The sequence below is a fragment of the Chiloscyllium plagiosum genome, unplaced genomic scaffold, assembly GCF_037043375.1.
Source record: "Chiloscyllium plagiosum isolate Xiang-an unplaced genomic scaffold, Cpla_swu_hap1 HiC_scaffold_28, whole genome shotgun sequence".
NCBI lineage: Eukaryota > Metazoa > Chordata > Chondrichthyes > Orectolobiformes > Hemiscylliidae > Chiloscyllium > Chiloscyllium plagiosum.
In genome coordinates, this window is record NW_028270166.1 from 10,402,453 (window position 1) to 10,417,013 (window position 14,561).

A 14,561-nucleotide genomic window follows, 5' to 3' on the forward strand; every position below is an offset into this window, starting at 1 on the left:
CCTGCACAAGACTATGTTGCATATAACTGATAAGCCCATTTTCTTCCAAATGGGAATAGATCCTATCCCTCAGTATCTTCTCAGGCAGCTTCCCTACCACTGATGTCAGGCTCACCAGTTTATAATTACCTGGACTATCCCTGTTACCCTTCTTAAACAAGGGAACAACATTGGCAACTCTCTAGTCCTCCAGGACCTCACCCATGTTCATAGAACATAGAACAATACAGCACAGAACAGGCCCTTCAGTCCTCGATGTTATTCTGACTTGTGAATTAGTCTAAGCCCAGCCCCCTACACTATCCCATCATTATCCATGTGCTTATCCAAAGATTGTTTAAATGCCCCTATAGTGGCTGAGTTAATTACATTGGCAGGCAGGACAGTCCACGCCCTTACCACTCTCTGAGTAAAGAACCTGCCTCTGACATCTGTCCTAAATCTATCACTCCTCAGTTTGTAGCTATGCCTCCTTGTACAAGCCAACATCATAATCCTAGGAAAAAGACTTTTACTGTCTACCCTAGCTAATCCTCTGATCATCTTGTATTTCTCTATCAAATCCCATCTTAGCCTTCTTCTCTCCAATGAGAACAGACCCAAGTCTCTCAGCCTTTCCTCATGAGACCTTCCCTCCAGACCAGGCAATATCCTGGTAAATCTTCTCTGCACCTTTTCCAATGCTTACACATCCTTCCTATAATGGGGCGACCAGTACTGTACCACAATATTCCAAGTGCGACTGCACTATCGTTTTGTTTAGTTGCATGGACTCCAACATCCCTCTGCACATCCACACTAAAGAATCTTTCCATTGACTCAGTATTCTGCCTTCCTGTTATTCTTCCCAAAATGTATCTCCTCACATTTATCTGCATTGAACTCCATTTGCCACCTCTCAGCCTAATTCTGCAGTTTATCCAAGTCCCCCTGCAACCTGCAACATTCTTCCACGCTGTCCACTACTCCACTGACTTTAGTGTCATCTGCAAACTTACTAACCCATCCACCTGCATCCAAGTCATTTATAAAAATGACAAACAGCAGTGGTCCCAAAACAGGTCCCATTCAAGGACGGTGCAAAGATATCTGTTAAGGCCCCAGTTATTTCCTCTCTTGCATCCCTTAGTAACATGGGATAGATCCCATTCAGACCTGGGGACCTCTCCACCTTAACACCTTTTAGAATACCCAACACTTCCTCCCTCCTTATGCTGACTTGACCTAGAGTAATCAAACATCTATCCCTAACCTCAACATCCATCATGTCCCTCTCCTTGGTGAATACAGATGCAAAATACTTGTTAAGAATCTCACCCATTTTCTCTGATTCCATGCATAACTTCCCTGCTTTGTCCTTGAGTGGGCCAATCCTTTCTCTAGTTGCCCATTTGCTCCTTATAAATGAATAAAAGGCTTTGGGATTTTCCTCAACCCTGTTTGCTAAAGATATCTCATGATGCCTTTTAACCCTCTTAATTCCTCGTTTCAGATTGGTCCTACATTCCTGATATTCTTCCAAAGCTTTGTCTGTTTTCAGTCGCCTAGACCTTATGAATGCTTTCTTTTTCCTCTTAGCTAGTTTCATAATTTTGCCTGTTATCCATGGTTCCCTAATCTTGCCCTTTCTATTCCTCATTTTCACAGGAACATGTCACGCTGCACTCTAATCAACTTCTCTTTAAAAGCCTCCCACACATCAAATGTGGATTTACCTTCAACAGCTGCTCCCAATCTACATTCCCCAGCTCCTGCCAAATTTTGGTATAGTTGGCCTTCCCCCAATTTAGCACTCTTCCTTTAGGACCACTCTCGCCTTTGTCTATGAATATCTAAAATGTATGGAACTGTGATCACTATTCCCAAAGTAATCCCCTCCTGAAACTTCAACCACCCGGCCAGGCATGTTCCCCAACACCAGGTCCAGTATGGACCCTTCTCGAATTGGACTATTTATATGTTGCTCTTTTATTATTTCACTTCCTCTTTTCCACTTACTTTTATTTTAATGTTTTCTAATCTCTATTCGGGAATGTTGGATTTGAACCTGAGCTTCCTGGCTCAGGGGTAGGGTCACTACCACTACGCTGCCTGTGTTCTGCTGTGCCACCTATTGGTAACATATAACATTTTTTTATTCACCTATCTTTTCTAATCAACCTGTTCAGAGATGTTATTACAGGCCTCTGGACCAGATGGACCTCTCAGCACAGGGATAGGGATGCTACCACTGTGCCACAATAGGGCCCTACTGGTAACACTTTTGTTTTAATTTAACTTAATTTTCTAATCAATCTGTTTAAAGATGTTACTTCAGACCTGTGGAGCAGGTGGGATTTGAACATAGGCTTCTGAGGCTAGGGGTAGGGTTACTATCACTGTCCCATAAGAGGTCCCTACGTGTTACACATTAAAAACAGAATTAACAGTAAAAACAGCTGGTTGGAATTTAATGCTCAAATTCAAGGGATGAGGGGAGGGATTGTTCATCTTGCTCCATACAAATTCCTTGCTTTGTTCTCCCTGGTCTCCGAGTATAATGATATAATTCAGTGCCATCATCAGTTATCCTTGTTGCCAACCATCTGGTGTCCTGTGCATTTTTCGGTGCCAACTGTCTGGTGTCCTCCATGACTCACAATGCAAATAGTCTGGTACCCTGTGAGTAATTCTCTGCCAGTTCTCTGTTGTCCTCTGTGGCTGGGGTCCTGCATGTAACTCATTACCAGACTCTGGTGACCTCCACATTACAGGCGAACAAACATCTAGTGCACTGTATATAAGTCAGTGGCAGCATCTGGTGCCCTGTGTGTAACACATTGCAAGCCATCTGGCGTCTTGTGTATAACTCTCTTGCCCTGTATAACTCATTGCCAACTATCCAATGCCCTGTGCATGAGTCACTGCCAACCATCTGTTGTTCTACATATAATATACTACCAGCTATCCAGTGCCCATGCAATTGATTACCAGCTGTCTAGTGCCCTGTGTATAACTCTCTGCCAGTTCTTTAATACCCTTTGTATAACTTGTTGCCAGTTCGCTAATACCCTGTGTATCTCTGGCTGCTAGTTTGCTACATCTCTGTATATGACTCACTGCTAGTCTTCAGTTCTCCAACTCCAAAACTTAATACAGTCAACTATGTCCTTGAATCACACCTGCTAATTGGCTACTATTTTAGATAAGGCACATTTCTGGCTGCCTTTATTTACATCAGAGAAAATAACTATGAGATGTTACCTGCTGTGATTCAATATTGTGGATCGGTCCATTGGGACAGGGAAGATCATTGAACTGGCTAAAGGATACTGAGTGACCTGCACCTTGGAAGAAGATCTGGCAACTACTGTTAGAACATAAAAATGAAGAAATAGGAGGGGAGGGATTGTTCATCTTGCTCCATACAAATTCCTTGCTTTGTTCTCCCTGGTCTCCGAGTATAATGATATAATTCAGTGCCATCATCAGTTATCCTTGTTGCCAACCAAGTAACTCCACAGAGGCCAGCATCCCATCACCAGGTCATGGTTTATTTACATGAGCTTGGTTCTTTACACTGATCTAGCTCTCAGAGTGAACAGAACCTCTGACACTCTTGTTTATATCTGTCAGACAGGGCTCCCTGATTGGACCAGATTAACAGCTCATATTCTGTGAGGTCCACTTGACCTCGTTACAATCACTATAATGGACAGACTATCCTTTTGAACATCCACCAACATTCAATGAATCAAGACTGATTTTGTGTGTCATCGCAAAGTTCCATCCCTGCCTCCAAATTGCTTGTGTCTCTTATTATAACAGAGATTCTCTTAGTGCCAACAATCAATTGAACTTAGTCTTGACAGTATTTAATGATTGAGCACCCATGACCCCATGGACTTCAAAATATTTGCTTCCTTTTGAGTGAAGGAATTTCTTTCCTCATCCTTAGTCTGAAATTATCAACCTTTTATTCAGAATTAGAAAATGGCTGCGTGTCCTTTTTGAGTCAAAACGGGGTTGGATTTGACGTCGATGCCTCCTGTGGTTGGATAGTCTGCCAGTAGTCTTCTTAGAGGGAGAGCGGGCGAAACAGCATGACTGATGTGATTTTACATTTAGAAGCAATTAATAAAATCATGTATGAAATATAAAAGACCAATAGGCTCGTTAAATCTGCTCTGCTTTGTCATGAACTCTATCCCAACCATTTAATCTCATGAGGTAAAAGTCTATATAAATTATTTCATGATCACTAAAAGTTGTTAAGCAAATACCAAAATACTTCCTGAACTAAATCCCCAGCATTCAGTGCTGGCTTGCTGCCTCCTATAGTAAATGTTTTGCCTCCACAGGTAGCAATCCTATGCTCCAGCCCACCAAACAATATTCCAGTCACATAGGACTCTGCTGGCTCAGAACAGTATTCACAGAATGCACTTCCATTTATTTAGCTTCAACTGTACATCACAGTCCTTCCAACTGAGGCAAGTTTTACAAAGAAAGAAATACTTTGCACTTCTCATGACCTTGGGTTCTCCTAACAGTCTGATAATTGAATCCCAAGCTAGATAATGAAGTCTGAAGCTAGACACAATTCTTTCTCTTGATGCTTGGTGTATTTGCAGAGTGCGATTGCATCTACCACTCGCTCAGTAACCCTAGCAGTCTGTCTTTAGTTATTTTTAATCAACCTGTTCAGACATGCTGTGAGACACCTCTGAGCCTTGACCCTAGAACTTCAGATCTAGAGGTAGAGACAATACCATTATGTTACAAGATCTTAGTGGTCTCTCTTTTTTAATGAAACAGCCTCCAAATTGCCAGTGCAAGCAATGACATTAACAGGCACTGCCCACGAAAGGGAAAGAATAGAAGGAGGGAAGGGATTAAATTGAAATGGAACAAGATCAGAAATTGCTGAAGAAACTCAGCAGGTCTGGCAGCATCAATAGAGAGGGAGTCAGAGTTAACGTTTCAAGCTCAGTGACCCTTTGTTCAGAACTGAGTTTGAGTCATTGGACTCCAAACACTATCTTGGTCTCTCTCTGTCTCTCCACAGATGCTGCCAGACCTGCTGAGTTTGTCCAGCAATTCCTGTTTGCGTGTCAGATTTGTAACATCCGCAGTTTTTGGTTTTAAATTAAAATGGAGTTGGAAATAAGGCATTCCACCTGCTGTGATGCCCACCTCTCTGAAGGCATCAAGAGTGTTGGTCAACACCACGTGCTCCCTCTCTAAGGACTTCCAGGCACAAACGTAGCCGCAGAGGAAGGGCAGGCAATAGGGGGCTAATGATCCTCTTTCATCACATACTGCTTGAACCTGTTGCTGACCACTTTGGCCAGGATCGTGCCCCTCGTGTCTCTTTAAGTATTTTCCAGTCACCCTGTTCAGAGATACCATAAACCCCCTCTGGAGCAGGTGGGACTTGAACCCAGGCCTCCTGACTCAGAAGTAGGGACACTACCACTATTGCATAAACATCCTTACTGATAACTCTAAATACTAAATTAATTAATACCCTTCACCCATGTATCTTTACAATATTGTTAACATTGTCTTGTAGCCAACAAAATATTTCTTGAATATAGTGACTGATGGAACGCATACAAATGTGACAGTCAGTATGGGTACAGAAATGTACCACAAATAGCAGTCAATAAAGTGATCATCATAGATGTTGGCCAGACAATTATCTTGCTCTTCTTGGCTAATTGCTGTGGGATTTTAACAGTACCTCGATTTGTCATCACATCTGGAAGAAGGAGTTTCTGCCTGTGCAGAGCTCACATGGTATTGCACTGGAGTGTCTAAATCTCTTGCTGTAATTTCTGGGGATGGATTTGAACTCAGGAGATGAGAGCCCCATCACTGAGTCAAGGCTGAAGACAAGCAATTGTGAGGCACAGTCAAGATGTAGAAGGAGGGCAAGGTTGGAAATTGGCCAATACGGTTCGTGGGACCTAGAGGACTCAAAATACAATATTTTGTCATATTCAAAATTTGGATGCATGGAATTGTGAAACTACAAAGTGGGAATGGCTAGAGCATATTTAATATTTTCTCAAGTAAATAAAATCAATATCTTTGGAACTCTTTTATCTAACCCTTGTTGTTGAGATGTGAAGATGATTGTTCTGATCCTGTAGGTCACCATATTTCTTTTAAAATATTGGGAGGAATTGATGGAATGGTTGATTTGGCAATTCCAGTGCTGATATCCTGGAGCTTATACGAGCATAGAATTTAGGATTAGGTTGTTCAGTCCCTTGAATCTGCTGCCCCATTCATTCAGATCACGTCTGATCTATTTGTTCAATACTGCACGTTCGGATCTTTCCCGAATAAACCTTGATTACTCTGCCTCATAATAATCCACTAGGTAAAAGTGAGGACTGCAGATGCTGGAGATCAGAATTGAGAGTGAGGTGCTGGAAAAGCACAGCAGGTCAGGCAGCATCCGAGGAGCAGGAAAATCGACGTTTTGGGCCAGAGCCCTTCATCAGGAATCCCCAAAATGTCGCTTCTCCTGCTCCTCAGATGCTGCCTGACCTGCTGTGCTTTTCCAGCATCACACTCTCGACTCGTAATAATCCACCTCGGCTTTAAGAAATATTCACTGACCCCCACCACCACCACCACCAGAGAGTTCCAAAGCTGTGCAGCATTTCTCTTTGTCTCTGTCCGAAACACCACACCAAAGGTGTGGTGCCTCAACCAAAGGCTCCTAGTTCTGGGTTTACCCACAGGTGCAAACATCTTTTCCACATCCACGTTGTCAAGACCTTTCGGGATCGTTGATACTTCATTCAAATCATCCCTCCCTCTTCCAAATTCCAGTGGAAACAAACCCAGTTTTGGGGTTTTCAAAACAACCTACTCTTTGCATCTTATCTAGTAATTTAAGCTTGCTCAATTGCTTTAGCGGGGTCAGGGACAAAATTCTCAGATTTGAAAATGAGATTTTTTTTCCTCTCCCAGGGAATTGTGAATGTGTAGGAAAGTAGAAGGTCATATGAGATTGCAGTATCTGATGAATGGACCTCATGATCTGCTGTAATCTTCTTTCTTTTTAACCTATCTTTTATTAAACATTGTGGTGTGATGCAATGAAATTTCATTTGATTATTTTGGTTTGTTTCTCATATAATACTTCTGTTCCTCCAGGCTGTGCCTTCCTTACATACTGTGCAAGAGAGTCTGCTATCAAGGCACAGAATGCATTACATGAGCAGAAGACACTGCCTGGGGTAAGTTGATACAGTGTTGAATAGATTCATATTACGGTATTTCTCTTCTTTTCTCGTTTGCTGTTTGTTTTGTTTTCTGAACTGGATACTAACACTTTTCTTTTTCTGTAAACCAGCTTGTAGGTTAACAGACCTTAACCAGCTCCATCACTTTGTTTACAGCCGAGTGCAGCTCGAATATGTGTTTTCCTGGAGGCTTCATTGTAATTAATGTAAAGTAGACATCCCTCAGGGATAATTTTAGTCTGGGTAACTGCAGGAGATTATGATTAAAGGGCTGTTTTGAGGCCAACTGCTTCTGGTTTTTATTGGCATTGCAAATTTTCAGTACAACCAATCTGAGACCAATTTAGCATTATACGTACAAAAATATAGCAACTGGTCCTCTTGCATGTTTGTGGTTCAACTTCAACTCTAGCCTTCGGTCACTGGGTGGCTGGACTAGCTTCTCTATATTCGTTTGTTCTGGTGCATTGTCTCGAGTAACAAACAAACCTATCTCAATTTTACCTTAAAGATAGGCACCATTTTAAATATTTCAGACTGAGGTGATGGGAGTTTCTTACCTGAGAGGGTCATGAATGTTTGGAATTCTCAAGCTTGTAGAGCAGTAGAAGCTTGATCACTGAATATATTCCGAACTGAGATAGACAGATTTTTGACCTAATGTGGGTGGGGGTGTGAAAGTTTAAGGGTAACATGCAGGAGCTGAGGCCAAGATCATATTGAATGATGCAGTAGATTCGAGGGATGAATGGCCCTATTTCTTATTTTGAGATTCCAATGATAAAATAATGAAATAAATGACGTGCACATCATTTCAATGTGTTTGGACAAGTGATGACATTTCAGTGGTTTATTTTTATTGGTTTATTGTAGTCACATGTATCTAAGTACAATGAAAAGCTTTGTTTTGTGAGCAGTACAGACAAATTATGAGCAAAAAGGCCATATAGATCATTGGGTGCTTAGACAGAGTGAGGTGTACAAGGTTACGGCTGCACAGGAAGTGCGGAAAGCAAGGTCAACATTATTTTAAGTTAGAGAGATAATGAGAAAAGAAGTTTGAGGACGTCATACCTGGAAATTGATCTGACGATCTGGGCTGACACTCCAGTCAGCTGCTGACGGTGTGCTGCACTGTCACTGTACTATCTTCGCATACGACACCAAAGAACCATCTCCTGTTTTGTTTGATTTTGGAAGGGCACACACATGCAGTTCCCCTGGTGGCTTGGCGAGCATTTCGTTTCTCACTTGACTTGCTCAAAGCAGGCTGGTAACGTGTTCCAGTGCTGATTGTGGGATCTTGCTATTTCCTAAATGAACAGCCATGTCCAATATAGCAGTCAAGTCACATCTCAAAATAGATTGTTGTTTGTGAAATTCTTTTGTGATGGATTTGAATGACTGTGTGAACTGTGCTATTTAAGTGCAAGTCTTTTAAACTTTCCTTTGTATGTTGGCTTAACAGCAGTGTATCCCATTTCTCTATTTTTGAATAGATTTAATCAGGTTAGATTTCCAGCTGGATTCAATTCTGTGTATCAGTAGCTTGGTAAATTGTGTACTGGGACACTCCCCAGTGCAATAATGGAATTAAATACATACCAACCACTGTCAACCCCTGCTTCTGCTTTCCATGTCAGGCCCCAGGAAACTGTTGATTGTGGAAACTGCATCATAATCAACTGTGCAACTGGGAGTTGGAAAAATGGATGTCTGTTTAAAAAGAAATGTTGGTATCTTGCTGCCGAAGAGCTCAGCACTGGAAATTTGCTCATCTTCTGTCTTTTCCTTCAAACCCAATTTCTGGTCTAATATCAAAAACAAAAGCAGGAATTGTTGGTGAAACTCAGCAGGTCTGGCAGCTTCTTCAGAACTGAAGAAGGGTCACTGCACCTGATTTCTCTCCACAGATGCTGCCAGGCTTGCTGCACTTTTCCAGCAATTCTTGTTTTTGTTTTTGCTTCTGATTTCCAGCATCCGCAGATTTTTTGGCTTTTATCTAAACTAATATCTCCTTTTGTGGTTCAGTGTCAAATTTTGTTTGTGAAGTGACTTGGGATGTTTTGCTACATTTAAAGAGGCTATATAAATGCAAATTATTATTGGTTGACAACTATGGATTGAAGTTTGCTCTGAGATTTGAAACGTGGGCTGAATGGCTTATTTCTGTTCCTATGTCTTATGGTCTTATGGCATGTACCTGACCTCACTCAAGAAGTACGGAAGCTTGTGTTGTTCATATTGAGATTCTAACGGCTCTGTTTACAGGCTGTCCATAGCAGATACATTCCACTGTCATGCTTGCTTAGTGTTTCTCTATTTTCTAATACAGACGTTCCATTAAAACGTGCGATTCATCAACGCAAATTCACTGTAACGTGATTGGCAAATTGGGGACACTGTTTCTAAAGCAGAAACTTTTAAAACGCGTGTTGGCTATAATGCGATTACATCACCAACATTTGTTTCTAAAGTGCAATTTTAAAATTACACGGGGTTGCACAAGAGCACAACCATTGCGTTATAGAAGAACTGACTGTAAGAGCCTTTGGTGTTGCCAAGCCCTTTGACTGTGGCTCAGAAACTCATGGTTACGAACCCCTACTCGACAGCCTTGAGCATGAAATCTAGGCTGACGCTCCCATGTGGGGTTTGATGGAGGTGCTGCTCTGCCAGAGATGCCCCTACCTTTTAGACAGGGTATGCATTTGAGGTCTGGTCTTCCCTCTAGGGAGGTGGCCAAAGAAGATCCCACAGCACTATTTTGAGGGTTGGGAGGGGAAAGGGGTTCACACCAGTGTCGTTGCAATAGTTATCCTCAACCAATACCAGAAAGCAAATAATCTGGCCACTGTTGTTTGTGGGAACTTGCTTTGTGTAAGTTGGTTGCCGTGATTTCTGCATTACTGCAGCAACTACACTGTGAAGACCTTTAGGATGGCCTGGAAAGCCTGCTGTATCTTTTTTCATCAATCCACAAAAACAGAAAATTGTCAAAATTGCTGTGTCACAGCTCGACACTGCTGTGAAGATGACGTCCTCCCTTGGTTTCAATTTTACTGAAGTGCCGTCCTTATGGTTCAACAGATTGAGCTATACAGGCCACAAATAGTTGTAAATTTCAGCTGTTGTGGGTACAGCTGTGGTTCTACAACTGACCTTGATTGTTAGAAAGAGTTGGTCAGTGCTCTCAATTCTAATCACTATGGATTAGTTATTTCAGTAACAGGAAACAAAGGGTGATAGTCAATGGCTGCCCTTGCAAAGGGAAATCTGTTTCGAGCGATGTTCCGCAGGGCTCGCTCGTGTTTTGTTTAACACATCAATGATTTGGTCTTGAATACGGAGGGCACAATTGGGAAATTATCAGGAGACACTGAAATTGGCCGTGGAGGGGATAGCGTAGGGGATGGCTGTAAGTTCCAAAATGATGTAAATGGGTTGTTGGAGTGGGCAAGAAAGTGGCAGATGGAGTTCAACTCTGATTAGTGTGAGGTAAAGCATTCAGGGAGGTCAAACAGTAAAAGGGAATATGCAATAAATGGAAATATATTGAGAGCAGAAGATGAAGTGAGAGCTTTTGGCATGCAAGTTCACAGACCCTTAAAGGTAGCAGTAGAGAGCCTTAAGATTGTAAAGAAAGTATTTGGAATGTCCTCCTTCATTGGCAGACGTTTTGAATAATGATGAAACTGTATAAAACACTGTTGAGGCCATATCTGGAGGATTGTGTGCAGTTCTGGACACCACATTACAGGAAGGATGTAATTGCTCTGGAGAGAGTGCAGGAAAGATTTACTGGAATATTGCCAGGGCTGGAGAATAGTTGCTATGAGGAAAGATTGGAGACGTTGATGTTGTTTTCCTTGGGTCAGAGAAGACTGAGGAGTGACATGGTTGAGGTGTACAAAATAGTGAGGGTTAGAGAGAGAGTAGACAGGAAGAACCTGTTTCCCTTAGCTGACAGCACAAAATCCAGGGGTCATTGATCAAGCTAAGTGGCAGAAAGATTAGAGGGCGTATGAGGAAGGATTTCTTTACGCAGATGGTAGTCAGTGGGTGTCTGAAATTTGTTGCTGAGTTGGTGGTGGAGGCAGAGACCTTAAACCCATTCAATAGGTGCCGGGATCTGCACCTTAAGTGCTATAAACTGCAGGGCAATGGGCTGTGTGTGAGAAGGATTAGAAAGGGCACCTGAGTTTCTACGAATTGGCATAGACAAATGGGCTGAATGGCCCCCTTCTGTGCTGTATCATTTCTGTGGTTCAGTCTTTGGAAAGTGTGTGTTGGTATGTGGGTGTGTATATAAATATTATTGAAGATTGCCTGTATTTCTGCTCTGATCAAGTATCGAGCTGATACCAGTGGGCATGTACATGAAGTATGTGACACAAATGGTCTATCCAAACATGATCTTGACTTTATGAAACATATAGAACTAGAATCTGCTTCATTTTAACCTCCTGTAGTGCCAAGGCCTTGGCTGAATCTGCTGATGCAGGATCCCCATGACTCTACATATGGAGATATTTGAAGTTAATGCCTAATTTTGATTGCAGTTATGAATTGGGGACTGTATCATAAATCTGTCCTCTTCCTGCCCCCACCCCATCCCAAGATAACAGACTGAATGCTAATTTGTTTCAGTTGCCTTCTTAAAGCAGAAGTTAAGCTTCTTGCACTAGCCAATGACAATCTAACACTTCTTTGCTGCTCCTGGTTTTGCAGCTCATCTTGAAGACCTCTGGTCAGTCCTGCCCCCAATCCCTCACTTTTAATTTGCTTTCCCTCACCTCCCTGGGCCTACTTGAGATCTGTTATTGAGAGCTGCAATGTGATGGGGAACCAATCAATGGACTTCCACTAGTCGCCCAAATAGTTTACGAAAACTCCATGATTTTAGACACTGACATTTGCATTCTCAGCATGTTGCAGCTTTTGTTAACAAATTTGTACCATGCATTCCTGGCCTAGTGTCTGTCTCACTGAGAGGTACATGGTGCTCCCAGACCTCTGTGACCATGAACTGTCACACTGTGGAAAAGTACACACTCAGGGATGACTGTAGGAGGATAGACAGATATTATGGAATTCAGCTTGGTACCATGTTGAAGGAGGATCTTGGGAACCTTTTGCAGTGACAGGCAAATGAATGTATCAGGTCTGTGGAGGAACAAACTTAATGGACTGAATAGTTTTTTCCCCTAATTTCATGTTTTCTTCTGTTTGCTGTCTGAGATGTGTCCACCTGTGTCAGAAGGAGAAAATTCTCAAATGTTGGCCGCTGAAATTTTCAGGGGGTCTAGACTCATTGTCAGAGCCCTAGACCAATATTTGTACTTTTTACAGAGGTCAATCGATATAGTGTGTGTTTTCTGTTTGTTAAAATCACTGTCACACTTGTCAGAAGTCACAAATGACAAAGTATGATTTTTGTCCCCTCCTCTGACCTCTTCCTGCCCCTTGCCTTGTGTCTCATGGTTAGTATGCTATAATACTTTTTCTACATGCTAGGATACAGTGATGATCATGTCTATGAAAGTTACGCTGCCATCCTGATCTCAAGACATTATGGGATCCCAGGCAGTGTATCAAGCAGAAAGCTGACAAAGTATAGTAGTGGGCACTTGTGGGATTTAAGCCATGAACATAACCTTCTCATGCACTGAGTCAGCCTGGCCTCAGTAGATTACACACCTACTTCTGTGTTACTCCAGGGCAAGAGCTGAAGTGCAGTACTGAGGGAGTGCTGCACAGTTGAAGATACCATCTTTCAGATATGATGAGGAGGTGCCAATGTTGGACTGGGGTGGACAAAGATAAAAAAATCACACAACACCAGGTTATAATCCACCAGGTTTATTTGGAAGTACCAGCTTTTGGAGCACAACTCCTTCCTCAGGTAGCTACCTGATGAAGGAGCAGTGTTCCAAAAGCTAGTCCATCTGAATAAACCTACTGGACTACAGCCTGGTGTTGTGTGATTTTTCACTTTCAGATAGAACATAGAACATAGAACAATACAGCACAGAACAGGCCCTTCGGCCCACGATGTTGTGCCGAACTTCTAACCTAGATTAAGTACCCATCCATGTACCTATCCAAATGCCGCTTAAAGGTCGCCAATGATTCCGACTCTACCACTCCCACGGGCAGCGCATTCCATGCCCCCACCACTCTCTGGGTAAAGAACCCACCCCTGACATCTCCCCTATACCTTCCACCCTTCACCTTAAATTTATGTCCCCTTGTAACACTCTGTTGTACCCGGGGAAAAAGTTTCTGACTGTCTACTCTATCTATTCCTCTGATCATCTTATAAACCTCTATCAAGTCACCCCTCATCCTTCGCCGTTCCAACGAGAAAAGGCCGAGAACTCTCAACCTATCCTCATACGACTTCCTCTCCATTCCAGGCAACATCCTGGTAAATCTTCTCTGCACCCTCTCCAAAGCTTCCACATCTTTCCTAAAGTGAGGTGACCAGAACTGCACACAGTACTCCAACTGTGGCCTAACCAAAGTCCTGTACAGCTGCAACATCACTTCACGACTCTTGAATTCAATCCCTCTGCTAATGAACGATAATACTCCATAGGCCTTCTTACAAACTCTATCCACCTGAGTGGCAACCTTCAAAGATCTATGTACATAGACCCCAAGATCCCTCTGTTCCTCCACCTGACTTAGAACCCTACCATTAACCCTGTATTCCGCATTCTTATTTGTTCTTCCAAAATGGACAACCTCACACTTGGCAGGGTTGAACTCCATCTGCCACTCCTCAGCCCAGCTCTGCATCATATCTAAGTCCCTCTGCAGCCGACAAAAGCCCTCCTCACTGTCCACAACTCCACCTATCTTCGTGGAGTTGTGGACAGTGAGGAGGGCTCAGGGACAGTGAGATAGGATGCGCAAGCAAAACCCTGTCTGCCCCCTCAGAGGGACATCAATGATCATATGGCACAAATTCAGAGAACAGGACCAAAGTTATTCCTGGCTTTCTAGCCAATATTTATCCTTGATATGAACATGACAATTAAAAAAAAACAAGTACCTACAAATTATCACGTTTGCATTATAGCTGTGACCACACCTCAAAAACACAGAATTGGTTGTAAAGTGATTTGGGACCACTGATGAGAGGTGCTGTACAATTGCAAGTCTTCTCTTTTATCACACCACTCCCAACATCTAACACCTCTAAAACAAGTGTTCTGAATATCTAAACTCTGTCTTCCAAGTGTTCAGCTTTGCCCCATTTTGAAGCCAGCTCTTGGCATCAGGACTGTGAATGATTTTTAGACTAAACTT

The 14,561-nt window shown here is 42.5% G+C and overlaps 1 protein-coding gene across 2 annotated transcripts in view; it reads left to right on the forward strand.

Annotated features, from left to right (window-relative positions):
- LOC122565413 (CUGBP Elav-like family member 4) overlaps window positions 1-14,561 on the forward strand; it is a 475,156-nt gene that overhangs the window by 37,132 nt on the left and 423,463 nt on the right. For both annotated transcript variants that reach the window (XM_043721364.2, XM_043721365.2), the window contains exon 2: window positions 7,156-7,238. In XM_043721364.2, the coding sequence (XP_043577299.1) occupies window positions 7,156-7,238 (83 nt within the window). The remainder of the gene's footprint in view (window positions 1-7,155; window positions 7,239-14,561) is intronic.